Source organism: Zootermopsis nevadensis, unplaced genomic scaffold, assembly GCF_977971745.1.
Source record: "Zootermopsis nevadensis isolate Lab colony 2312 unplaced genomic scaffold, Znev_1.0 Znev_ptg000019l, whole genome shotgun sequence".
In the NCBI taxonomy this organism is placed as follows: Eukaryota; Metazoa; Arthropoda; class Insecta; order Blattodea; family Termopsidae; genus Zootermopsis; species Zootermopsis nevadensis.
Genome location: NW_028259151.1, coordinates 6,877,656 through 6,905,026, shown reverse-complemented (window position 1 = coordinate 6,905,026; position 27,371 = coordinate 6,877,656). Strand labels below are relative to the sequence as shown.

Below are 27,371 nucleotides of genomic sequence, written 5' to 3'. Positions count from 1 at the left end.
AGTACAGATAGGAGGAAAATAAAAATGTATATCCTAAGAGAAGTAGGTTGTGTAAGCATGGACTCGATGCAGCGGACTTTGGATTTTTTGAACATATGAATCTTCAGATTCTGTGATAAAAGGAGGGAATTTCTTTACCTAGCATTATTTCAAAATCTTCTCATCTCCTAACTAAGAATGAAAATATTAAAATATCCAAATGCATAATTTAAGTCTTACATATTGATGTGAAATCAAATGGAAGAACATAGGATAATTTGGAAACAGTTTTAATAGAATATCTGGATGTAAGATGGGATGTAACAAGATGATTGCAAAGATTACGTGATGATGGACTTAAGAATTTGCACTTATATTGTAGTTTTGCCATTCTGTGTTATATTCAATATTTTTCACTAATTTTTGTGTACACAATTTTTGTAATAGACTGGTGATAAATGTTGATTCATAATTTGTACTCTTTCCCAAATATAAGCGTGATCAAATTGAGAAGGATGAGCTAGGCAGGATATATAATGTAGATTGCGAATATTAGATAAGTGCATACATTATCTTAACAGGAAAACCCAGATGGAGAAGACCATATGAGAGACCAATGCACAGTTAAGATAACATTATAATGGATCTTAAATGGATCCAGGTGTGCACACTGGTTTCAACTGTTTCAAAATAGGATCTAGTGACAAGCTCTTGTGAATACTGTAATGAACCTTAGGGAATTTTTTACCATTTCAAGGATGACTTTGCCCTACAGAGTTATAGTTGGCTCAATTTTATTTACTCTTAGTTAATTCAGAAAAGCTCTTTAATAAATATATTTTCAGCTTATTTCATCTTCGGAACTGGCTGTGGTCAAATCTGCCAATTTACATCTGGCGTGGGAAAACAGAGGCCTCTAAGAGAGCATGGACAGACTTGATGTTGCGCTCTTCATACCCTTATAACCTGTCAGAGTGGAATCATAATGAAGTGAGAAGGTAAAGTTGATTGCCAAGGAGAATCCTTATTACCAATATCATTAAGGTTGTAATGCTGTCTGCAACAACTGTGCTTTAAATTCATTTGTAAATCATACAGAAATGCAGAAATTAGCATGTGCTTTCACCAGATGTGCTGTCTCCATTGTTCACACTACACTGACTGCCTGTTGAAGAAAGGGATTGTAATTTCTCCCACCCTCATTATCTGTACTTGTTTTACTCTAGTAAAATCTTGATTTATGGTCCTGAGTTTAATGTAATTTTGTATTATTCCATAATGAAACTAGCAAATAACATTTTCTAAATAGATTGAATAAGAATATTCACTTTTATGTATATCTACTTTTAAATTGAAAAGAACATCATAAAACAAACCAACATCTTTATTTATTTATTCATTGAGTTATCTGTCTGTTGTTTATGTAATATTAGTTAACCTTTATAATGCATACTGGACAAAGTTTGTTCTACGACTGACATCTTCACACCTGGTTGGTGACTTGGTGGTCTCAGAGTAAGATTCTCATATAAAGGATTCTGGGTTTGATCCCAAGATAAATCTCGGACATTTAAACTAGTTCGTGCTACGAGCCGCACAGTCAACAGCCTCGAAAATGAGGACACAGATGGTCCTCGAAAAGTCAGCGATTAATCAGCATCTAACACGGCTGATAGCCCGAGAAGACTTTATTAATGAAAGCCGCCATGAAAGCTTCACATCATATACTTTGGAGTAGTGAACAGATTTTTAATTAGTTAACATGTGATTTTTTTAAGCCCAGGTAATACAGCTATTCTTGTAGGTCTTATAGTGTTATTGAGACCTCAAATTCTCTCAGAAGGTGCGTAATCTTGAATTATCTGAAAACTTGTTTTGGTTTTTTTTTTTGCTTCATTTTTAAATTCCTTGATTACTGTAATTGAGTAGTGGTCCACAAGAAAAGTTAACTTTTTTTAGTCTTGGACTTAACTGAACCTGTAAGATTTGAGGTTTTCACAGCAGACGAAGGCAGTATGACCTCTGAAACGTTGGTAACCATCGACCAGACTACACAGCGCAACAACCCAGAAGACACACTTAACTGCGCCTGTCGATGAATATGCTTTTGATAGTTTATCATTACTGCACCATTTGATCAACTTTAATATATTAATGTTCTTGCACGATTAAGTTCCTAATCCTTTCCAAACCATTTACAGTAAAAATAATGAGATTATCAACATTTCATTTAAAGCCTGACAAAGTACATGTTTTTAGATTCAGGTTCTTACTGGAAGGTGCCACCCCAGATGAGCTTAAGCAACTTACTATGCAGCAGTTGCAGAACACACTACTCTTCAAAACAAAGCTAAGCAGACTTCAGGTAGGGTATTTAATTTAACATTTTATGATTTATTGGGCACAACTGGGATGTGTCGACTACAAGGAAATTCTGTAGAACAATGCTCAAGATGATAAAGATCCTGGACTGAATTTATTATTGCAAAACAGTGTTAGGTCTACTTGTTAAATAAAACTCATCCCCTTATAAACAGTGTTCTTATGCTTGAACTTGGTGATTCCAGCAGACCTGAACTTGTTCAGATGCTTCTTATACTATTCCAGTAGTCTATTTGCTTGATAATTAAATGTATAAATTGTGTAAGAAATATTTACCATAATATTGATGTCTGAATCAAAATTTTCAATAAAAGTACACTTTAAAATTCAGAATGAAGGAAAGGGAAGAATAAATGAACCAACAAGACTGTTATTAACAACCAATGAGTGTTGTTCAGAGGCACAATTAAGTTTAAAATACATGCTCGAAGATGAAAGGCATATGCCACGACAATTTTTAAAAGTTTGCAATTTTGGCCTCACATAGATCCATAATTTCCTTGCAGGTACAAGCATTATTCAGTATTCTGTACTCAAACAGAACGTTATCATCGGCTAACCTATTGGACACACAGCTTCTCTCAGTTGCCTTTCAGTTGTCCCCAGCAAACTTACTGAGGTTCAATGTCAGTTCAACAGACTTCAGAATACTTACACCTCTCTTTGAGCAAAGGAAGTCTTCTTGCTCATTTATAACAGCTAAACAAGTAAGAACAAAGTTTATTCAGTAGCCAAAATATTTTATTAAAAAATGAAATGTTTCTTTGCAGTAAATATTCTGAAGAAACTTGATTATACAATTCAGTAATTAAAGCTTTACAGTATTGAGCATAGTATGGAGGGATAAACAATATAAACATATTAGATATCTGTGTAAAATTACTATACATATTTATCAATAACATGTTACATTTTTACAAGCTTTGTTTCACTAGTTGTGTTAAATATTCACAAATCCTCCCTTAAACTTGAGATAATCAACTGAATAGTTCCTTTATATCTCCCTCGAGGGATATGTTTGCAATTTATCAGAAATGATTCTGATTCACAGATCTTGGAATTACTAATTGCTCAGTCAGTGCTATCAGGGAGACTTGAGAGTGTGAAACCAGAAACATGGGGTAATGGAATTGAACATTTGGGCAAATTCATCTACGTTCTTCCAGCAAATACTTTGGAATCTTACGTGTTGTCTCCACCAACAGCTTTAGTGCAGTCTAGTATAGATTCTGATAGAATCACAGCAAAACAGGTGAGCATATAACTACAAATTTTGTGTAAATGACGAAGTAGCCTCTGCTTTCAATAATGTAAGACTGTGTTTCAAAGTACATTCCACGGCATGATTGAAATTAAGATGTACTTTTTACTTTTGCAGTTTCTGAGAATGTCTCTTTCTGTTGCACAAAAGCTGTATGTAGTTTTAGACTTCTTGTTTACAGTGTTGCACTTAATACTGTATTTCAGAATAAAGATAAGTTGGGGTTTAGAATTAAGGAGCTTTTACAATATTTCTGTAAATGTGCAATTGTTTTGTGTGTGTGCTAGGCTCATATACTTACTGGAGGCAATGTCCTTAACTTGGAGAAACCAGACTTAATAATGGGTCAAAAGGGATTGCTGCGAGCTTTGTCAACTTCACAACTTGCATCTGCTAGAACTTTACCACAGAATATACTCTACCACCTTCTTGTAAATCTTCCACCTCACATGCCTTTGCAGGCAGCAGCTTTATTGCAGAAGTTGGAAAAGCTCATTGGTAAGGTAGACACTCAGTTACATCAATGGCAATACTCTTAATATTTATGGGTGAAAATTAAATAAAATTATAGGTTTAAATTTGATTTATCTTTTTATTGATTTTGCTGTTTTATATGAGCACTATCACTTCTTAAAACAGTCATGGTAGGCCAATGCCAGTACAAGAGAAAATGGGAAATGGTTTAATCACTTGAAGTCTGACAGGTCCCTATAAAGATTTCTATTAGGACCAATAGCATTTGGTAAGTTTTAAAATAGAACTCAGACTAAAAATGCATTATTTATATGAACTGTACTGATTTTGAGGTAGGAATGACAAAGATTTGTATCAGGCATGTGTGTCAAACTTCTTCCTGATCAAAGATGTGATGTAATAGTATGTGTGTATGTGAGGATTTCTTTCTGATAGAAATGCTTTTCTAAGTATGTATCTGAAATATTAATGTTAAAATTGTTTTATTCCTTTGGAACAACCATTGTAACTACAAAATTAGATAATAATACAAATTAGTCTGTATTTATGCTAAACTCATTTTAATGCCTTGTCGAATTAATGTCTTTCATCATTTTACAATTTGTTTGAAGGTGACAGCTGGACTTTGGAAAAAATATTATCAAACAAGGACCCAAACCAGTTTTTTGAAATGCTGTCCTCACGAACAGTGGCAGCAATTGTAACAAGTATAGGAAATATACAGGGGTTTGACGAGGCCATTAAAGGACTACCACAGAATACGGTAAGTGTTTGCTATATTTACTTGAAATGTGTATCTTTATGTAACTGCTGTCAGTAGCCAACTGTGTAACATTAAATGGTCAATGAATAATGATTTGGAAAGAATATTCATTCTCAGTTTAGCTATTAGGTCCTTAAATAACCTTTCTTTGCCATCATCATTTTGTATGTGATTTTTTTATTGTATACAGCCAAATTTAGTCAAAAATGCTGATATGATTTTAACCCAAAAACAAATTATTGGATATGGAAGGAAGTGGCTGTGACCTTATTTATGGTATTACTCCACCATTTGCCTGATAGACCTCAAGGAAATTACATAAAACTTTCCCAGGCTGGCTGGATTTGAACCCTGTACCTTCTGGAGAGGAAACAGAAGTGCCAACCATTTGTCCACAATGTTTGGTTACATGAAGCAGTCTAGTTATAAAATTGATTACTTTCATGAGAAACCATGTTTTTTCCTGTAGCTCTCAGTAATATTGACTGCTACGAGAAAGAAGCTGACAAATGAGCGTGGTATGTGGACTTCAGATATTCTTCTGTCTGGTGGTCCTAACGTTGCACTCCTTGGACTGACATGCAATGATATTTATGCTATGGAAGTTGTGGACTTTGTTTATATAATGGAGCAGTACAACAAAGTCAGGAAGGCTCTGAACAAGGTACAGACTTTTCATTCATCAAGCCATAAAAAATCATGAACTTTCATAATTCTATAAATTTATTAAATTTAGTATGAAACATGATAAAGGATGCCAGATTTCAGAACTGATTTGGGGGGTGGGGGGACTACACAAAGAACCAAATCTTATACTCTGTGTCAGGTCAGGTATCTGCAATTGAACATTCATGACACATGCATTCTGTTTGGTAGTCCCAAGTTTTAATTTCTTATCCAGTCAATCACATATTGTAAGCATATTTTGCATGTTGAAAGAGATGTGCATTCCAGTGATAAAATTATTATATTTAGTAATGAGTCTTTTGGAAATGTTATGTTCATGAAGTATGTAAACATCGTCTTCTTCTATGGCTCTCTGGTCCGTATTCGGTCCATGGCCTCCTCAATTCTCATCTTCCATTCGGTCCTATCCTCCGCTGCCTTCTTCAAATTTCTAATAAATAAATGTAATTTTTCAGCCTTTTCCCAAGGATCTTCAGTATTGTTCCCAAATGGCTTTGATGAATTATCTGGAGATGAAAGCAGGTTTATGGGACTTCAAGCATTCTCAACTTCTAGATTACTTAGAACCAGCTGAGATTGAAGCAATTGGTGGTAAGAATTTTAAGGTTAAATTTAACCATAATGGACAGTAATACAATTTGAAGTTCAAGCACACTTCAATGCACATAAGTGAACGTGCCCTATTTAAGAGTTATTTGGGTAATAAAAATTGAAATTGGATAAGTTTTCTCGAGTGTCATAGATTGTTAATATTAAAAGTAACTGATAATTATAAAGGTAAAGAAAGAAATGGATGCAGTACAAGAGTCAGCTAGGTGCCCACCCCATTTTCATACAACTTCTACTAATAAATACGTACATACAATTGATGATAATGGACTAGAGCAAGATGTGCCCATCTACTCCCAAAGATTAGCTACCAGAGGTCTTTGTTACTTGTCTCTGCTGTTGCATCAAGTTTCCAATTCAGCCCGACTTAATACAGTACTACACAAAGTATATTTACCTTTCTTTTGAGTTTGGTCTGTTATGTACATTACAAAACTGAATCTTTCCATCTTGTTTAGTAGTATCACCAATTATCTACTTCCTCTTGGTATTTTATGGGATATGTATGTTGAAAAATGTAACTGCATGGATTACTGGTTTCATACTCTTGTCCACTTCTTGGTGATTACTGTTCTTCTTGTTGTGGTTCTACAATCCATGAAGGACCTTGACCTCTTCACATATGGGAGGTTTCTTAATCTATTTAGACATTTGGCAGGACTCTTTGAACAAGTGATCAGCCAGTAACGAGGCCCCTATCTAAACAGGGTAGCACAGCACAGTACAGAAAGATGCGGACAGACATCTATACCTTGTGTGAGATTTGAACCCATGGTCCCAGTGTCTGTGTGATTTGAGATCCATGCCCCAGACTGTGTGGCAGCTGTGACTGGCAGATTACTTTTCAAGACTGTAAAATTTTTTTATTGCTAACAGGTTATATTTTGGCAACTTTACCAACCCAAGATGTTGAGAAGGCCATTAACGGTCAGCATATATTAGAAGCTATTGGCCAGTTGTCTCTGCCAGAACTCCTTGTAGCTACGAAGGAAATTAAGCCTTACAACTACGCACAGCTTCTATTGAAAAAACATGCAAGTATTAATTTTAGTACCCACTATATATATGTAAAATGCATGTTCAGATGTTAGTATAACACATTACATGTTAATCATGCCAACCTTGCTTATAATGAATGTTGCTATGATAGTACTGTGCTAATGTGCAGTTACAGTATAAAAGTTAATGAATGTTTGTATAGATGTGGGCAAATTGTTTGGCACATAAGTGACTGTTTCAAGAAGCTCATAACAGTGGCAGCAGAAGTCTTGGTCACGACATGCTCTAAACGTTTATCTCCGGTTTCAGTTCAGGTCCTGCTCTTCAGCCCATAGAGTGAGATATTATAAATAATAATTCTGTATGTATTTAAGATTTTTTTATAGACAGAGTATTGTTTCTTTTTCAAGTGGTTCACTTCTTGTGGTCAGGTACTTTCTGAATAACTAGCAGAATTACTATCAGTGTCTTAGAATTGGCATCACCCATATGTCAGTTTGTTTGCTGCTACCTTTACCAGCATTTTTCACAAAATCATTTATGATGTTAATTGACATTCTTTTTTCTTCTTTTTTTCCAGATTAAACCATGTCAAAATATGACTGAAATAAAAGTATTTGAACTTTCCAGTTTGGGAAATCTCATTCATTTCTTACCAGCAATTGACATTGTAAAGATAAATCCAATTTCCTTTAAACTGTTCATTGAGTCAATAGGCGATTCAACATCAAAAGCTGTCTGCGGTGCTGATTCATCTGCAAGATCAGCGTGGTATCAGATTATTCTAAAAACATTTGGGTAAGAATATTAAAAACATTACAGTATTGGTTAATGAACTGAATTTGTGTTTAATTTTCTTGTACAGAAATACTTATTAAGATTTTTAATAACCTTATTTTCTGATTTTCTGTAGACAGCCTTACAACTGGACCTCTTCAATAATAGCCAGTCTGGGCGACTTTCTGCTGGTTGTACCAAGTGATGAGTTGAAATCTGTTAATGTAGATAGTTGGAGAGATGCAGCAGACACTTTAACGGAACAAACATCCTACCATATGAAAATGGAGTGGCCTGGAATAGTTGATCAAATTCAATTCTACCAGGTAATTGAGGCATTGTATTCAGTAATTATACTTGCATCAATTTAGGTCCCATTATTTTTATTTATTTTGGAATTACTAACTTGATTCATTGTAATATGAGTGTTACAAAATGAAATCAGTGTGAGAAGCAGCAGGAGACTGTGTACTCGGATCATTGCCAGGTGGTTGAGATGAATGCAGAAAAAATTGTTGGTAGTTACCAATAAGATGTGAAAGTGTGTGCCAGAATTCTGGCACAGGAATGTTGCAGCAGCTGCATGAGGATCAATGGTGGTCTTAAACAACACAGATGTAAATGAATCAAACTTTCAGTGGAAGAATATCATAGATGATAACACTTGATCTATCCTGAAGATGGCTGACCTCTGGGATGTTGTACTGTGTAGTCTGGTAGATATTGACTGACATTTCAGAGGAGCTGACTGTCCGATAGGAAATTATTATTGTTGTGGAGTACTATGAATTCTGGCACATGAAAAGAGAAGCTGGTGTTGGCAATTGTGGTGGCAGTGTATTGTACCATTCCAGAGGGTTGTACCTTCCCAATTTTGTAGTGATGACTTTTACCTTTTCTGTGGCTGAAGGCCTGTCTTTCGAGGATGTAAAGGGACTGCTTCGCAGGTGGTCGTGAATGATCTGCCAGAAATATTTTGAATAATTTTACCAACACTGGTAGAAATGTGTAGGCTTCTTGTAGTGTGCCAGATTTAAGCTGTGGTTCCTATGCTGTAACTTATCGGAGCTGCAGTGTATTTTATGTATAAATGATCCCTTGCTTTTCTTTGGCATGTCTTCACAAAGATATACAAATAAAAGATGTAAACTGATTTTGAGGAATGAAACATTAAGTATGAGAAATTTATCTGTGTTCTATGAGATGTGAAGAGATACAGGTTATTACGCACTTACCTCTGATGTTCAGGCATAAATTCTACACCCCATGTATAATAATTATGTTCCATGTTCTCTTTTAATATTAATACTGTATAGTGTATATAATATGTCCCAGGACATATTATGAGAAGGAATGGATTAATGAGTGATATCACCGAAGGCCAGGTTGAAGGAAAGAGAGGACTAGGAAGAAGATTGATACAGCTAACCGACGACCTTAAACAAGGAAAGAAGATGACGTTCCAGGAATTAAAGCGAGAAGCCGAGAATAGGGACAACTGGAGAGCTCTTTTTGGGCAGAGCAATGGACCTGTCGTAAGACAGAACACTTAATAATAATTGTATATACTGTTCAGTGTATTATGTTCAAGTAAATTCTACCAAGTGTCTTTCATAGAGAGTTATGTACAATTGACGTGATAAATGATATTTAAAACTAAAATTCATGGCTTTCAGGCTTGTGCTGAGGTTCTTGAAGATTTTGAATCTTCTAACTATGTGGATGCAGTTCGTGGGCTTGCACGCTGGTATCTTGCAGCAGTTCAGAATCAATTGAACACTGTTGTCAGTGCCTCTCAACTTCTTGCATTGGCTTATCAGTCAAAGAAAGGGAAAGCTGAAAGAAAAATGGTTATTCCCAATTTCCCTATGGAGGTACAACATCCAGATAAAATTGTTAAAGTTTTAGAGCCAAATGAAGTTGAACAGCCAGTTAGTATGAAGAAGCCAGGAGCAGATCTGGAGTTTGGAACAGGTTACTTCTTGAATTAAAATACTATTATAAATATATTTTTTATTACAAATGCCACACCCCAAGTACTATTCATTATGGAAGAAAGAAGCATAAATAATTTTGTACAAGTAATAACAAACATCATTTAGCACTACACAGTAGAGAAGCATATCAAATGTTTAAAGCAGTTAAGGAAAAGCTCATGGCTAGTAACATTAATGAAGTTGTAAGATTTGAGGTTTTTACAGTGGTGAGTATGAAGATTTCTATCTTCTGGGTAGTCTGGTCGATGTTTACCAACGTTTCAGAGGTCGTACTGCCTCTGTCATCAGGTTGATGAATTAATTAATATTCATCGCCCTGATTACGGAGGCAGTATGACCTCTGAAACGTTGGTTAACATCGACCAGACTACACAGCGCAACAACCCAGAAGACAGAAATCTTCATTAATGAAGTTACATTATAATTGCATATAAAACCTATAATTTGTATGAACAACACTCCTTTTCTTTACAGATCAGTATGATACGTCTACTGTACAAGCAACTACATCAGACATACTTGCAGACTTTCATACAACATTCAAACCTCAGATTCATGCAACAATTTTAGAATCTAGCAGTACTACACTTTCAAAAGAGACTGAAGCAGTTTATAATGCTATTTCAGAAGAAAGTAGGAAGTTTCCAGGTACTACTTCAGCAAAGAATTCTTCTGAAACTGTACTGCCTAATGAACCAAAATCTACGACTCTTCAGACCTCAACTGTAGCTTGGCATCAGAATGATGAAACGTTAAATGTTCATGTAATTAAAATCTTGGAGGAAGTGAGCACAACTACAACTGCTGACACAGAAGTTGGTACGCACAGACCTATGCAAGCGTCAACTCCAGCAACAGAGAATAGTAGTTCGCCAAGCAGAAAATTTCATGAAGTAAATAAGGTTACACACAGTTCATATCTGATTACTTTGAAGGGACTTGCAGAGACATCAACTCTTTCACTTAAGGATTCGTCAGAAAAGGCAACTGTTACACGCCCAACAACTGCAGTAGCTGTACTTAACGGTATTACAGCTGTACCAGTTTATGTAAATTCTACTGAAAAAAATGCTGAGCTATCAACAGTCCTCCCAATTAAATTTTCCAGTGATATTGAGAACAGAAATTTAGGACAAGAAATCAATTTGGAAAAATCTATTTCCCGTCAAGTAAAGGATGCAGATGTTTCTATGAAGATGGGTGACGAAATATCTATCTTCCCAAAGAGGTCTAGATCTGGGTATACAAAAGTCAAGAGACATGTTACAGTGGTAGACCAGAAAGGTAAGAAAATACTGAAACAAATATATTAAGAACACACATTTTCTAAGCATTCTGTACATACTGGGAGCTAAAAAGTTGCACACACTTTCTTGAAAATTATTTCCTGAAATGATTATATTTTTCATCTTTACACATTTCTGTGACAAACTATTTTGATATGGAAGATGGAAAGGACAGACATTATCTATTGTTTATACAGATTTCATATATTTCTGAAAGTATTTTCCTAGACAGATGATTTGAGAAAGATTTTGAACGTATCTACAGCAATTGAAATATTGCAACTTTTCTTTGTTAACCATGTTTAATGTATCTCTGCATCCACGTCTTATATTCTTTGTTTTTGTGATACTTGCTATTGATAGTGTATTAATTTATGAAATTCCTGATTTACCACAAAGATGAATGATTTTCCTGGAAAAATTTAGCAGCTCAGCTGGTCAAGAAATTACCCGCATTTTATAACTCCATCAGCATCTTATATGCCCTGCCCATAATATTAGGTGAATACTATACACTATACTGTATATGTATAACCTTTATCTCAGATCAAAAAGTCAGCCAGACGATTAATGGTAATGACAAGGTCGAAAAGTCAGGAGAAATCTTGAGAGATGTCGTGAGGACAAACGCTTTGGCTTCGCAGACCAAATCAGCAGGTGGACCAACTCACAGTCCTGTGACTGAAGGAACTTCTGTGCAGATAACAGAAAGAGGACACATGACCAGATACTGGCAGAAGGTATAGTCATAAGCCACGTACTTCATATCTTTGCAAAGTAAAACCATTACCATGACAGTTCAGCATTTAGCATTTTCATGATGCAGTGAAATGTTAGTACAGTGAACTCGTATAATATTTAAAATTGTATCATATGCTTTATTTTCCTGTACTAATATATCTATAAATATCTTTAAAAAAATAGTTTTGTTAGGAAATTAAATTTATCACAATCTCATTTAAACAAATAGAAACAAACTGTTGCAGAATGAGAGTAAGGAGAGAGCTTTCTTTTTAAATGGTCTTTACTTTTTTATTGGCTGCATCAATTGTAGATTTTCACATAGTAAAACATTTCTCATGTGAGGTTTAACTGGGATACTGGGAACGACCCGTTCTTCAAGTGCCTGAGCACTGCGGGTCCCAACTTTTCGTTGGCTCAATCTGTCGACATTCGGTAGGACTCCTTGGACGAGGGATTGGCCCATCGCAAGGCCTCTACCTGTACACAGGACAGCACAACACAGAAAAACATCCATGGCTTGAGTAGGATTTGAACCCACGGTCCCAGAGACCAAGTGGCACAAGGCCCACGCCTCAGACCGCTCGGCCGCTGCTGACCCCGTGAGGTTTAACAGGCTTTGCTATTGTTTGGATCAATGTTATGCTGTAAATACATTGTCAGATATTATTTTAAGTTATTAGAATATTAATATTAGATGCTTCTTATGGGTATCTGTAATGTAAGTAGCGCTACATCACAACTAAAGATCCTGTTTCATTACTTTCCCCTTTGCTGACTGCTCTGACTTTGCCATTTAAACCAACAGTCAGGAAGAAGCAGGTCATTTACAGGAAACTGAAATAGGCTGATCTTCATGATTGTCCTATAACTGGGGACACATTTCTCTCGTGTTGAATGTGGATATCTGCCTTTAGCCTTGCCAGAAAGGTAGAAAACAGGATGACCATCCATGCAAATATTAGCACCAGCAAAATCATCAACTTCCTTGCACAATGTGATGGAATATAAACCCACTGCCCTCAGTTGATCTGTTCGAGAAGTTCCTCCACTGATCTTGACTTCTACAATTTTTGTTGTGATTCTTGTTACGAAAAGGATTTTCTCTTTTCGCCTATTAGTCCCTTTGTTGGTCATTTGAAACAACCATTTCAGTAATAATTTATTTGAAGATTGTAATTTAATGAAAGTCAAACTTTCTGTCATTTTACTTGACGAATGAACCTTGTGTCAATAGGTGTCTTGTGACGCCATCAGAGCAGCGGGATTGTCTGCGGGCCTGGCTCTAGATGAGACGGATATTGAGCTTATGGGACATGAAGAACTGGAAATGTGTGTTGACTTTTTAGGGTCCTTGGAACTGGATAATAAAGTACAAAGAAAAATATGGAGTCTTGTAAACAAGGTTAGTATGTTCAATATTACATTTATTAGTTATATTTATTTACACTTACATATGCTATATAGTGTGATTAGTAGCTCAAGCATGAGAATGAAGTAATTCGTTTTTAATACTTCCATGACAACAATTATCTACAAAAAAACTGCACTTGTCGTTCATTCGTAAATAAACTGAAAATGTGGAACTGAGATTTCTGTTGGAAGTGCAGAGTTGAGCGTAAGGTACTTTACAGATAGTGTTGCACTTTTGTTACTGTGGAACTGGGACCACTATATCTGTATTTAACCTAATAAATAGCAAGGTAATTAAAGCTAAAACAGAACTGAAGCATAGTTTGATAGCTTCAGCCTTCCGTAATACTGTAATTTGTAGCATTGAATTATGTTTCCTTAGAACTTTACATCTGCTTTTCCTTCTAATTTAAGAGCTAAACTGTAGAAATCATATTACAGAGATGATTAGAAACAAATATATTCTTTCTGTGAAGAATACTTTCTACTTCTTCTATGGCTCTCTGGTCTGTATTCAGTCCATGGCCGCCTCAATTCTCCTCTTCCATTCGGTCCTATCCTTTGTTGCCTTCTGTTAGGTCCGTCTGTCCGAGGCTTTGATTGAGGTTTTGAAACATCTTCCTTTTTACGGTGCGAGGTTGTTAGCCTCGCGACCAACCCCCAACCCGGAGGACCAGGTAAGACAGGTACCCTGACCTCTCCCACTCGACCAATCTGACTAGGGAGGCTACCGCCAGCATAGTTCTTGGGGTCACTGAGGTACTCAAGTCCCACCACCATGACAAGTGCAGGTACCATTAGTGAGGGAAGAATACTTTAATTTGAATAAATGAGTAGTTAACTGAAGCTGAAAACTTCTTTTATTTGTCCTTTGCCATTCTCATAGACTTGACCTTGTCATGTTTTCAAAAAGTAATATGCCGAAATATATTCATATACAAACTGACTTGTACTAACTTTAATTTGCTTTGCAGGACAAATTACTGGAAAACTTATCAGATTTAGGCAAACTGGTGAAAGTTCTTGATGTTGATGATGTTTCCAAAATTAACTTGAATTTGAGTTCACCCAATGCTCTGGATAACTTAGCTACTTTAAGTGAAATGGTTATGGACACGCACGTGGTAAGTATTGTTCGGAAAGTTAGTTTGTGTGTTTATTTGTATATTTAGATCAATGATGTTCAGCCAAACTCTCTATATAAGTAGACCCATTCAGAGGGGCATGAAGAAATACTTATGTATATTATACCTTAACTTTCTAATTATAAACTTATTAAAAAATAAACTCTTTCTGCTGCTTTACCTATTATTTAAGCTAACGAATTGCTTTTTTTGAATCGGATGAATTGCACAGAGGGCAATTCAGTCTTGAGCACTTTCATGCACGTTGCTGTATTTCTTCCATAGTTCAAAACAGTTTATATTGAGATTAATTGTCTTGATGGAAAGAAGAACATTTTTCTCTCTATTTTGCTAAACATTTACATAGCTATTGAAGTAAGTTTTTCACGTTGACAACCTATGAAAGTCGATCCATCATAGTATACTCAGAAAATAATGGAACCAATCGGTTAAACATTTATTTGCTCCTGGTTTATTTTATATTGTTTTATATAGCTGCAGGAAGTAGGAATCCATTTCCTGAAGAGTAATCCAAACACGAAGAAATTGACGATGGAGACTACAGTAGCAATTGGCAGAATACTTTGTGATGTATTAGCAGTCTCTTCACAGAAGCTATACGATCTGTTAGAACAGTCGGTGTTTCTTCGGACATCGCCTATACTCGGAAGAATGAAGGACTGTCCTACGCACTGTCTGCACAAGTTTGCCTATTTGGCAACTAAAACTTCTGAATATGGCCCACTCGACACGTGGACAGCCGAAGATGTCACAACCTTAGGAGTTATACCAGCAGGTAAAATATTCTTGTAATAATTTTTAGGATGATTTTCTAAAGGTCTGTGGCAATGGTTTTTTTTTTTATCCAGCACACACCATTCAGCTTGGTGTACATTGGTGGTTAGCAGGATTCACGACCCATCAGTACATGGGTTCGATCTGGACTGCGACATTTATCGCTCCTGCTGTGACCCCCTTTTTGCGAGATGATGATGAAAGTGGAGTATTTGTTGGGATGCCACGGAAAAACTTCACAGCAAAGCATTTGCCAGGAATTAAAAGCTAATGTTTATTTTATAACAGGTGGTGACGGCGGTACGTCTATCGTAGTTTCAGCTCTACTCGTCCATTTTGGATCTGTACTATATTGACAAGACCACTTAGTCACTGTAAATGTTATGTTCTCTTGAAGATTTCTGTCTTATGGGTTCTTGTGCTGTGTAGTCTTGTCGATGTTTACTAACGTTTCAGAGGTCATACTGCCTCCATTATCAGGGCGATGAGTCACAGACAAGTTTATAGAAACTGATCAGATTCTTGAAATGGGAGAATGTTATCTGGTGGCATGTCAGAGTGATGACTAACGCACAAAATTAAATTTCAGGCCTCAGAGCAGAACAGTGGAGACAACTAAGCGCAACTGGGTACGGTAACAATCCATTGGTTGGTCTAAAGCCTTCCGCTATTAGATGTATTCCACCTGAAATTTTTAAGGTTAGTATGAAAAAACTGATAAACTACTACATTGCTTTATGGATGTTATGGAAAATGTGTCGAGTAAAGGTTGGAGAGAAGTTTAGTGAGATATTTGAATTTATGTAGTTTTTCTTGTGTTTTGATAAGTTACAGGAATAGGGAATAATTGCAGCATGTTTTAATTTCATATCAGCATTTTCTTTCCTCCTGATTTACTATTCAATCCCATCCTTCGATGATCACAGTACCAAAATACAGGTTGTGTACTAATTTTATGTAAATTTTTCAGAATCTTTTTCCTGAGGTCATTCTCAGTCAGAAATGTCTTATGGATATTGAAATTCAAGATAATTTGAATCTGACATCTTGTAGCATCAAAAATTCAATCCATGTAGTTCCTCCCCTCTGTAACTTGTATTCATATAACATGTTGGTGGGATTTGAGGGTTTTGTGGTAGTGAGTTCGAAGATGGCTCGTCTTCTGTAGCGCCGTGTAGTTTGGCAGAAATTTACCACCGTTTCAGAGGTCCTCGCTGCTTCCATCATGAGAGTAATATCACCCTCATGATGGCAGCAGGAAGACCTGATGTTGGTAACAAGCTAGAACAGTGGTCCCCAACCTTTTTGTGCCTACGGGCACATTTGAGAGTTTATGAGATCGTGGCGGGCACCAACCAATTAACAAAGCCAGATTTTCTTTTCTCTGGACACATAAGATATGGACACGAAATAATACGAAAAACAACACGACGTTTAATGATACAAGAAACCACGCAATCAAAAATACGTACTTTTATACGCACAATTATTATTACTCAAGTGGGAAGTTAGTGTGATGTTTGGCACTGCATTTCATCAGCCAGTTTTTCAAATTTGGGAGTGTAGGATGATGTTGCTGCTCGTAAGTAATCTTCAAGATGGGCGTTAGTAAGTCGAGATCTGTGCTTTGATTTTATTATGTTCATGGTCGAACGGCCTTCATTATTCAGTATAACCTCTTTCCGTAACAACACGGGCACCCAAGAAAAGCCTTGGCGGGCGCCATGGCGCCCGCAGGCACTGCATTGGGGACCACTGCTCTACAGTGCTACAGCCCTGAAGTCAGCCATCTCCACATTCCATGTTTTCCATACAAGGAAATCTGGGATTTGAAGGGGGGGGGGGAGTTTGAGGTCCCATGACCAAAGTGGTCAATCCTGTAGTCAGGAAACTACTCATTCGAGTACTTCCTTCAACAAAATGTGGATTTTATATAAACATCAATGTATTTAAACACATTTTCCCATTGTATCCAATTTTTCTACTTGCCTATAGCTTTCTTACATGCAAGTTGTCGGTCCAAATGATTCTTCAGCGTTACTTAAATTGTTGCAGGAATTTGATGATGACCAATTGAAGTCATTGCCAACGTTAAGTGCTGCAGTGGTGTCAAAAGAGCAGCTCTCTTACCTCTCAGAATCACAGAAGTTATCATTAGCAAGAGTACAAAAAGAAGTACCAATCTTGAAACATTTAAAAGATCCCGACTGTAGCACAAAAGAAAATGGCAGAGTCAGGGGAAGTGCGTCGTTTAAGAACTTTAGCTTCCTAGTCGTAATTTCGTTAGCTGTGATATCTAGGTTTAGTGCCTAAATTGGTCCTGTGTAATATAGTTTTTGTAGTATATCATATTTATATTGTATAATATGTAAAATTCGCAAATTTTATATATATTTTCTATTAGTGTTATAATTATTTGTGATACTGTTTATTTTCTGAAAAGAATAAAAATGGCTTGTACAGAAATTTAATTCTTTTTGGTAACATGCTTCTCAGTGGCATAACTAGGTAACCTGTGTAATGGAAGGGGTTAAGTAATTAGTTGTTTAAAAATATTATTTCAATAAAAAATATTCGTAGTAACAGTTGGTAGGGGTTTACGTTCATAATTGTATCAGCTTTTTTATCCAAATAAATCTTTACCTAGTAAAAGTAAAGGTGGAAATAAAGGGTTGGGAAAGGGTTAAGTTTTCCTTGAAGGCATTTTGTTTTTAAACCATGTTTTTTTTTGGGGGGGGGTGCTTGAATAGTCTCTCTAACCTTGACCCGAAACATTTGTTAAAGGTTTGATTCTATGAAGTCTTCTAATTCTTTGTATACGTCCCTTAGTGCCAGCATTGAAATGTTCTATTGAAAATATTTCCATTATTTCATCTGATAACAAAAGCATCAGAATTCAGTGTGGCTGCAAGTTCGAGTGAAGTATTAAGTTGCAAGCGACTACCTCTTCATTTTGCACTTCTTATGACAAATATTCTATGTTCATTCTGAAAGTGGCCCATGAGAATTTCTGTAATAATGTAATAAGGAATAAAAGTTAGTCATACTGTTGTTACTTCAAACTAATTTGGTATAAATGCTGATGACCACAAATGATTATGGCCTCATTATGTGGAAATGAAGAGATTGGCGCAAATGGACGAAAATGGAGGACTGCATCAGATTAGTCAAAAGACTGATGACAAACAAACAAACAAACAAAAGGTTTTATTGGCTTCCTTATTAAGTTCAAATTCTTAATTATAGATAAATTATAACTTCAGAATTTTTATTTTCTTATTTATGATTATCTGCAGGCCTGATTTATTTTTGTAGTTTCAATTGTTTTTTTCCTAAGTGTTGCTAACTCTTGAGTATGTGCATGAGTTTTAAGAAACTTCTGTATTTTTAAACTAACAAAATATTTGGCGTTTATAAGAGCGATTGGGAGGGGGGAGTTTAAACTCCAAATCCCAACCTCTGTGGTCATGTCACTGTTGCTGCTTCATGTGCAGTCTCTTATGTTACTTATGCTACTAATACTATCTTCATCAGTACTCGAACCCAGGCCAATTTTCGTGTTTGCGACCTGGTTGCTACAGGCTCCTCGCCGAAACAAACAAATTTTGCTTTAGCGCCGTTCTTCTGCCATGCTTAGTTACCGATCTATAGGAAACATCCTCATCAGGAATCGAACCCAGGACAGTTTTTCGGTATCATGGCTTTTGTTCCTGTAACTTTCTCGCCTAAAGAAACAATGTGGTCATGGCGCTGTTCTCCTTTCGTTCATAGTTTCCGTGGAAAGAAGTCATCTTTCAATAATGAATTCTATGACACAGCACCAGTGATCATGAAGCCTATCTCACGGGGTAAAAAGCTGGATTATGCACACAGAAAAGTGAAGACAAACGCATAGATAGAGCGGATTATACTAAAGTATTCTGCGAACTGTTTCGGGTATTTATAAAACTGGTTATTATGAGAGAGTTGTGACCCTTTATCGAACAATTGTAAATACTGAGTGCAGGTTCTACTTTGGAGTTTCGATTGTTAATGAACCTTGTTTTCCGAGACTGACACAGGTTCCTACATGGTTCTGGAACAAACCACAAACATTACCAATACTGGAAGTGCAATAATGACTATATTAGCAATTCTTAGGAAATGTTGGTAAATAGTAGACATTGGCTACTGTTAAAATCCAGTTTAAATTGTGTTTTAGAAACAATGATTTTCAGGCCAGAAACACTAGTCGCCATAATAAATGTCCTATTCCAGACCACTGATTGACACAATTAATTCATATAAAATAATGATGCGCTTGTAATGAGTATTTTTTAGTTTAATTTTCATGCTTTCAAACATCTCATTTGCTGGACCGTATGAATTTAATTTCCTCTCTCAGTTATTATAAGACATGGGAATAACCATAAGTACGCTATCTTCGTTTTAATGGAGAGGCGTTTTTGGAAGAATTGTAGCAAGTAAATGTGTGTTCCTTGGGTTCAAACCATGAGCGAAAATGTGGGCATAATCACTGTAACGAAGTGAGTTACGAAGAAAGGAACATTGTTCCAGTTGGCAGTAAGATCAAACTGTGATAGAAGACCTAGTTACCAGAAGTTAGGTGAAGTAATTAAAATTCTAAACACAGCTGCAGTTATTAACCTTTAATCTGACCATAATTCTTATACACCCTATTGCATTTTTTTATAAAAATGTTCTTTTCTGGAAGTGTGACTTTCTTCATTAGCTAGACGTTGGAAAGAGAAGTGAATGTTATTTTCTTGGATCTTTCTGGGAAATATATATATTTCCGGTTTAACAATGTTTATACATTTTTCCGGTCCCCAAGGTTATAATCTCTTGGGTTTTTACATTTTTTCCCCCCAATGAATGTGGAGTTGGCTCATCGCATCAACCCCCAACCTGGAGGATAGGGTATTTTTTTATTCTCATGGTTTTCTTCCTTTAATCTTTGATAATCCAATATCTCACTTCAAGGCAGTGGTTGCTACTTTTGGTCTGCCCCGGGTATTTTATTTCCTCGGTACTCACCATATCTGGTGAGCGTTCCCCTATCCGCCACCTGGGGAGGTGCCCGATGGGAGAGTAGCAACTCCACACAGGATCTTTCTGGGAAATAAAGTAATTATTCTCAGAGCGTGACTGCCAGAATTTACCATTTGGCAGGTATTAAAATACGACGGATCGGATTGAATGGGACACATTTGCTGTACTGATGTTAATTTATTGTATGCAAACATAAACAACTATATAGAGTGAACAAAACCAACAACTATTAACACTATAATGGACACTATTGCCATATGCGTTTCGACCTCAAGAGGTCATCATCAGTGGCATCAGGGAAATTAATACATATAGTCAAATGGTTCGAGCAAATTTCATAATTAAAATGAAAGGTAATTGACAAGATGACTGCACTAGATGCTGTTATTCACAGGAGTAAAAGTTTTACTTCTTCCAAAATTCTCCCCACCTTATGCCTTGCAGAACCGGTCTCTGACGGACTCTCTCTCATGTGCTGTGTCTCTGACAAACGCGGTCGTTGCCTAACACGGCCTCTGACGTGCAGTCTTCTGAAAAGCCCAATTGCGACACACACCACGGAAAGCAGAGACCGAGACGAGCAGAAACACGGTCGGCCACACCGGGTCATGCAGACGCCGGTTGACGCAGACAGCGAGGCAGCCAGCAACCGGGTAGGATAGAGGCCGAGTCCGGCTGAGACAGGCGGTGGCATTCACCGAGGCTGGCATGTATCTCTTCGCAAGATTTTGAAAAAAAAGTTGAATATTTTAAAAAAAATCGAAAAATCAAAAAATGATGGAAATTGTCTGAAAACCGCACAAAATTTTTGAAAAATTCGAAAAAAAATTGGAATGTGAAATTTTTCAAAATTTTTATGTTTTGTGCGCTTTTTGGATAATTTCTAGCATTTTTTATTTTTCGAAAATTTTCGAATTTTTCAAAATTTCTTTCACAATTCTCCCCACCAGATGCCTTGCAGAACCGGTCTCTGTCGGACTGTATCTTATGTACTGTGTCCCTTGACGAACGCGGTCTCTGTATGACACGGTCTGACATGCCGTCTATGAGAAGCCCAGGTGCTGCAGGCAACACGTAAGGCAAAGACCCGAGACTGCAGAGGCCGGTTGGTGCACACACCGAGGCAGGCAGCAACTGGGTGAGATAAAGGCCGAGTCCGACAGAGGCAGTATGAGGAATTCAGAGTTTGGCAGACATCTTTTGGGGAGAGTTTAGAAAAAAATATTCAAATTTTTCAAAATTTTATAAAAATAAAAAAATGCTTGAAATTGTCTGAAAAGTGCACAAAACCAAAATTTTTTGAAAATTTTCGAAAAAATTTTGAATGTGAAATTTTCAAATTCTATTGGTTTTGTGCGCTTTTTGGTCATTTCCAGCATTTTTTGATTTTTTTAAAATTTTGAATTTTTTCAAAATTCCACAACCTCATGCCTTGCAGAACCGGTCTCTCTCGGACTGTTGCTATTGTACTGTGTCTCTGACGAATGCGGTCTGTGCCTGTCTCGGGCTCTGCACGGACCGGTCTCTGTATGACACGGTCTGACATGCCGTCTATAAGAAGCCCAGGTGCTGCAGGCAACAAGTAAGGCAGAGACCCTCACCAGCAGAGAACGAGACCTGCAGAGGCCGTTTGGTACACACACCGAGGCAGGCAGCAACCGGGTGAGATAAAGGCCGAGTCCGACGGAGGCAGTATGAGGCATTCACAGAGTTTGGCAGGAATCTCTTGGGGAGAGTTTAGGAAAAAATATTCAAATTTTTCAAAATTTTCGAAAAATCAAAAAATGCTGGAAATTGTCTGAAAAGCGCACAAAATCAAAAATTATGAAAATTTTCCAAATTATTTTGAATGTGAAATTTTTCAAATTCTATTGGTTTTGTGCGCTTTTTGGACAATTTCCAGCATTTTTTGATTTTTCGAAAGTTTTGAAAATTTTTAAATTTTTTTCAAAACTCTAAGAGATGCATCCCAACCTCGGCGAATGCCTCACCCTGTCTCTACCGGACTCAGCCTCGATAATTTCCGATTGCTGACTGCCCCGGTTTCCGCACAACCGGCCTATGCAGGGCTCGATGAGTGGCCGACCGTGACCCTGCCCGTCTCGGAATCTGCCATACGTGTTGCATCCCTCACCTCGGCTTATAGATGACAGCACGTAAGAGACCGTGTAAGGCACAGACCGCGTTCGTCAGAGACACAGTCCGACGGCGAACTGTTCTGCATGGCATCACGTGGGGTGAAATTTGAAATAAATTTTGAAATTTTTTGAAAATTTTCGAAAAATCAAAAAACGCTAAAAAATTGTCCAAAAAGCGAACAGAACCAAAAGATTTTGAAAAATTCCACTTTCAAAATTTAAAAAAAAATTCAAAAAAATTTGGTTTTGTGCGCCTTTCAGACAATTTCCAGTGTTTTTTGATTTTTCGGAAATTTTGAAAATTTGGAAAAAAATTTCAAAAGTGTCACCAAGAAATGCATGCCAACCTCGGCGAATGCCTCACAATGTCTCTGCCGGACTCGGCCTCGATCCTCTCCGATTGCTGATTGCCTCGGTTTCTGCAAAACCGGCTTATGCAGGGCTCGATGTGTGGCCGACCGTGACCCTGCCCGTCTCGGTATCTGCCTTACGAGTTGCATCCCGCACCTCGGCTTATAGATGATGGCACGTAAGAGACCGTGTGAGGCACAGACCGCGTTCATCAGAGACACAGTACATCATACACACTCCGACGGCGATCTGTCCTACATGACATCATGTGGTTTGAAATTTGAAAGAAATTTTGAATTTTTTTGAAAATTTTCGTAAAATCAAAAAACGCTGGAAATTGTCCAAAAAGCGCACAAAACCAAAAGATTTTGAAAAATTCCACTTTCAAAATATTTTTTATAGTTTCAATTTTTTTTCTGCGCCTTTCAGACAATTTCCAGCGTTTTTTGATTTTTCGAAAATTTTGAAAATTTTTTCAAAACTCTCACCATGAAATGCATGCCAACCTCGGCGAATGCCTCACCCTGTCTCTGCCGGACTCGGCCCCGATCCTCTCCGATTGCTGACTGCCTCAGTTTCTGCACAACCGGCTTATGCAGGGCTCGTTGTGTGGCCTACCGTGACCCTGCCCGTCTCGGTATGTCTTACGTGTTGCATCCCGCACATCGGCTTATAGATGACGGCACGCAAGAGACCGTGTGAGGCACAGACCGCGTTCATCAGAGACACAGTACATCATACACAGTCAAACGGCGATCTGTCCTGCATGACATCATGTAGGGTGAAATTTGAAAGAAATTTTGAAATTTTTTGAAAATTATCGAAAAATCAAAAAACGCTGGAAATTGTCCAAAACGCGCACAAAACCAAAAGATTTTGAAAAATTCCAATTTCAAAATTTTTTCAAAATTTTCAAATTTTTTTGGTTTTGTGCGCCTTTCAGACAATTTCCAGCGTTTTTTGATTTTTCGAAAATTTTTAAAAAAATTTAAAAACTCTAACCAAGAAATGCATGCCAACCTCGGCGAATGCCTCACAATGTCTCTGCCGGACTCGGCCTCGATGCTTTCCGATCGCTGACTGCCTCGGTTTCTGCACATCCGGCCTATGCAGGGCTCCATGTGTGGCCGGCCGTGTCCCTGCCCGTCTCGGTATCTGCCTTACGTGTTGCATCCCGCACCTCGGCTTATAGATGACGGCACGTAAGAGACCGTGTAAGGCACAGACTGCGTTCGTCAGAGACACAGTCCGACGGCGATGTGTCCTGCATGGCATGACGTGGGGTGAAATTTGAAATAAATTTTTAAACTTTTCGAAAAATCAAAAAACGCTGGAAATTGTTCAAAGAGCGCACAAAACCCAAATATTTTGAAAAATCCATTTTCAAATTCTTTTTCAAAAATTTCAAATTTGTTTGGTTTTGTGCGCCTTTCAGACAATTTCCAGTGTTTTTTGATTTTTCGAAAATTTACAAAATTTTGAAATTTTTTTCAAAAATGTCACCAAGAAATGCATGCCAACTTCGGCGAATGCCTCACAATGTCTCTGCCGGACTCGGCCTCGATCCTCTCCGATTGCTGACTGCCTCAGTTTCTGCACAACCGGCTTATGCAGGGCTCGATGTGTGGCCAACCGTGACCCTGCCCGTCTCGGTATCTGCCTTACGTGTTGCATCCCGCACATCGGCTTATAGATGACGGCACGCAGAGACCGTGCGAGGCACAGACCGCGTTCAACAGAGACCCAGTACATCATACACAGTCCGACGGCGATCTGTCCTGCATGACATCATGGGTGAAATTTGAAAGAAATTTTGAAATGTTTTGAAAATTTTCGAAAAATCAAAAAACGCTGGAAATTGTCCAAAAAGCGCACAAAACCAAACGATTTTGAAAAATTCCACTTTTAAATTTTTTCAAAAATTTCAAATTTGTTTGGTTTTGTGCGCCTTTCAGACAATTTCCAGCGTTTTTTGATTTTTCGAAAATTTTGAAAAAAATTTCAAAACTCTAACCAAGAAATGCATGCCAACCTCGGCGAATGCCTCACAATGTCTCTGCCGGACTCGACCTCGATGCTTTCCGATCGCTGACTGCCTCGGTTTCTGAACATCCGGCCTATACAGTTTCCATGTGTGGCCGGCCGTGTCCCTGCCCGTCTCGGTATCTGCCTTACGTGTTGCATCCCGCACCTCGGCTTATAGATGACGGCACGTAAGAGACCGTGTAAGGCACAGACTGCGTTCGTCAGAGACACAGTCCGACGGCGATGTGTCCTGCATGGCATGACGTGGGGTGAAATTTGAAATAAATTTTTAAACTTTTCGAAAAATCAAAAAACGCTGGAAATTGTTCAAAGAGCGCACAAAACCCAAAGATTTTGAAAAACCCATTTTCAAATTTTTTTTCAAAAATTTCAAATTTGTTTGGTTTTGTGCGCCTTTCAGACAATTTCCAGTGTTTTTTGATTTTTCGAAAATTTACAAAATTTTGAAATTTTTTTCAAAAATGTCACCAAGAAATGCATGCCAACTTCGGCGAATGACTCACAATGTCTCTCCCGGACTCGGCCTCGATCCTCTCCGATTGCTGACTGCCTCAGTTTCTGCACAACCGGCTTATGCAGGGCTCGATGTGTGGCCTACCGTGACCCTGCCCGTCTCGGTATCTGCCTTACGTGTTGCATCCCGCACATCGGCTTATAGATGACGGCACGCAGAGACCGTGCGAGGCACAGACCGCGTTCATCAGAGACCCAGTACATCATACACAGTCCGACGGCGATCTGTCCTGCATGACATCATGGGTGAAATTTGAAAGAAATTTTGAAATGTTTTGAAAATTTTCGAAAAATCAAAAAACGCTGGAAATTGTCCTAAAAGCGCACAAAACCAAACGATTTTGAAAAATTCCACTTTCAAATTTTTTCAAAAATTTCAAATTTGTTTTGGACGATTTCCGACGTTTTTTGATTTTTTAAAATTTCGACATTTTTTGAAATTTCTCAAAGGGGTACCCCTTTGAGAAATTTCAAAAAATGTCGAAATTTGTCGTTTTGGACGATTTACGACGTTTTTTGATTTTTTTAAAATTTCGACATTTTTTGAAATTTCTCAAAGGGTTTACCCCTTTGAGAAATTTCAAAAAATGTCGAAATTTGTCGTTTTGGACGATTTTTTGACGTTTTTTGATTTTTTAAAATGTCGAAATTTGTGGTTTTGGACGATTTCCGACGTTTTTTGATTTTTTTAAAATTTCGACATTTTTTGAAATTTCTCAAAGGGTTACGACTTTGAGAAATTTCAAAAAATTCGAAATTTGTCGTTATGGACGATTTCCGACGTTTTTTGTTTTTTTTAAAATTTCGACATTTTTTTAAATTTCTCAAAGGGGTACCCCTTTGAGAAATTTCAAAAAATGTCGAAATTTGTCGTTTTGGACGATTTCCGACGTTTTTTGATTTTTTTAAAATTTCAACATTTTTTGAAATTTCTCAAAGGGTTTACCCCTTTGAGAAATTTCAAAAAATGTCGAAATTTGTCGTTTTGGACGATTTTTTGACGTTTTTTGATTTTTTAAAATGTCGAAATTTGTCGTTTTGGACGATTTCCGACGTTTTTTGATTTTTTTAAAATTTCGACATTTTTTGAAATTTCTCAAAGGGTTACGACTTTGAGAAATTTCAAAAAATGTCGAAATTTGTCGTTATGGACGATTTCCGACGTTTTTTGTTTTTTTAAAAATTTCGACATTTTTTGAAATTTCTCAAAGGGGTAAAAAATTCCACTTTCAAAATTTTTTCAAAATTTTCAAATGTTTTGGTTTTGTGCGCCTTTCAGACAATTTCCAGCGTTTTTTTATTTTTCGAAAATTTTGAAAATTTTTGAAAATTTTTTCGAAACTCTCACCATGAAATGCATGCCAACCTCGGCGAATGCTTCACCCTGTCTCTGTCGGACTCGGCCTCGATCTTTTCCGATTGCTGACTGACGCTGTTTCTGCAAAACCGGCTTATGCAGAGCTCGATGTGTGGCCGACCGTGACCCTGCCCGTCTCGGTATCTGCCTTACGTGTTGCATTCCGCACCTCGGTTTATAGATGACGACACGTAACCTCTTAGGTCACGCATTTATTCACAGACTAGCCTTTAGAGATCCAAGAATGCGACGTTGCCAATACATGATCAGAAAGAGCATTTTTTCCACACCAGATCAACTTCAAACATCATATATCAGTCGTTATTATTTCCATAATTATGGGGTTTTGAAATTAGGCGTAACAGCAGACCGGGAATTTAAATGCCAGGACGTTCCGATACGTCGCCCGTCGAAGACGGGTTAACCTAACCTAACCTAACCATAACTAACCTAACCTAACCTAACCTAACCTAACCATAACTAACCAAACCTAACCTAACCTAACCTAACCTAACCTAACCTAACCTAACCTATCTTAACCTAACCTAACCTAACCGAACCTAACATAACATAACCTAACCTAACCTAACCTAACCTAACTAACCTAACCTAACCTAACCTAACCTA

At 37.3% G+C, this 27,371-nt stretch overlaps 1 protein-coding gene across 3 annotated transcripts in view; it reads left to right on the top strand.

The window, feature by feature from the left end:
* Window positions 1-17,753, top strand: part of LOC110829906 (uncharacterized) — a 28,745-nt gene extending 10,992 nt beyond the window's left edge. For 2 of the 3 annotated variants that reach the window (XM_022064107.2, XM_022064108.2), the window contains exons 7-25: window positions 825-977; window positions 2,239-2,344; window positions 2,868-3,068; window positions 3,413-3,613; window positions 3,910-4,120; window positions 4,708-4,859; window positions 5,329-5,523; window positions 6,002-6,137; window positions 7,032-7,189; window positions 7,735-7,952; window positions 8,068-8,257; window positions 9,608-9,905; window positions 10,403-11,212; window positions 11,761-11,954; window positions 13,193-13,360; window positions 14,343-14,492; window positions 14,988-15,288; window positions 15,877-15,986; window positions 17,343-17,753. In XM_022064107.2, coding sequence (XP_021919799.2) covers window positions 825-977; window positions 2,239-2,344; window positions 2,868-3,068; window positions 3,413-3,613; window positions 3,910-4,120; window positions 4,708-4,859; window positions 5,329-5,523; window positions 6,002-6,137; window positions 7,032-7,189; window positions 7,735-7,952; window positions 8,068-8,257; window positions 9,608-9,905; window positions 10,403-11,212; window positions 11,761-11,954; window positions 13,193-13,360; window positions 14,343-14,492; window positions 14,988-15,288; window positions 15,877-15,986; window positions 17,343-17,600 — 4,210 coding nt within the window. In that variant the 3' untranslated portion in view covers window positions 17,601-17,753. The remainder of the gene's footprint in view (window positions 1-824; window positions 978-2,238; window positions 2,345-2,867; window positions 3,069-3,412; window positions 3,614-3,909; window positions 4,121-4,707; window positions 4,860-5,328; window positions 5,524-6,001; window positions 6,138-7,031; window positions 7,190-7,734; window positions 7,953-8,067; window positions 8,258-9,607; window positions 9,906-10,402; window positions 11,213-11,760; window positions 11,955-13,192; window positions 13,361-14,342; window positions 14,493-14,987; window positions 15,289-15,876; window positions 15,987-17,342) is intronic. The other variant, XM_022064109.2, reaches the window with a different exon arrangement.
* Window positions 17,754-27,371: the final 9,618 nt, after the last annotated feature.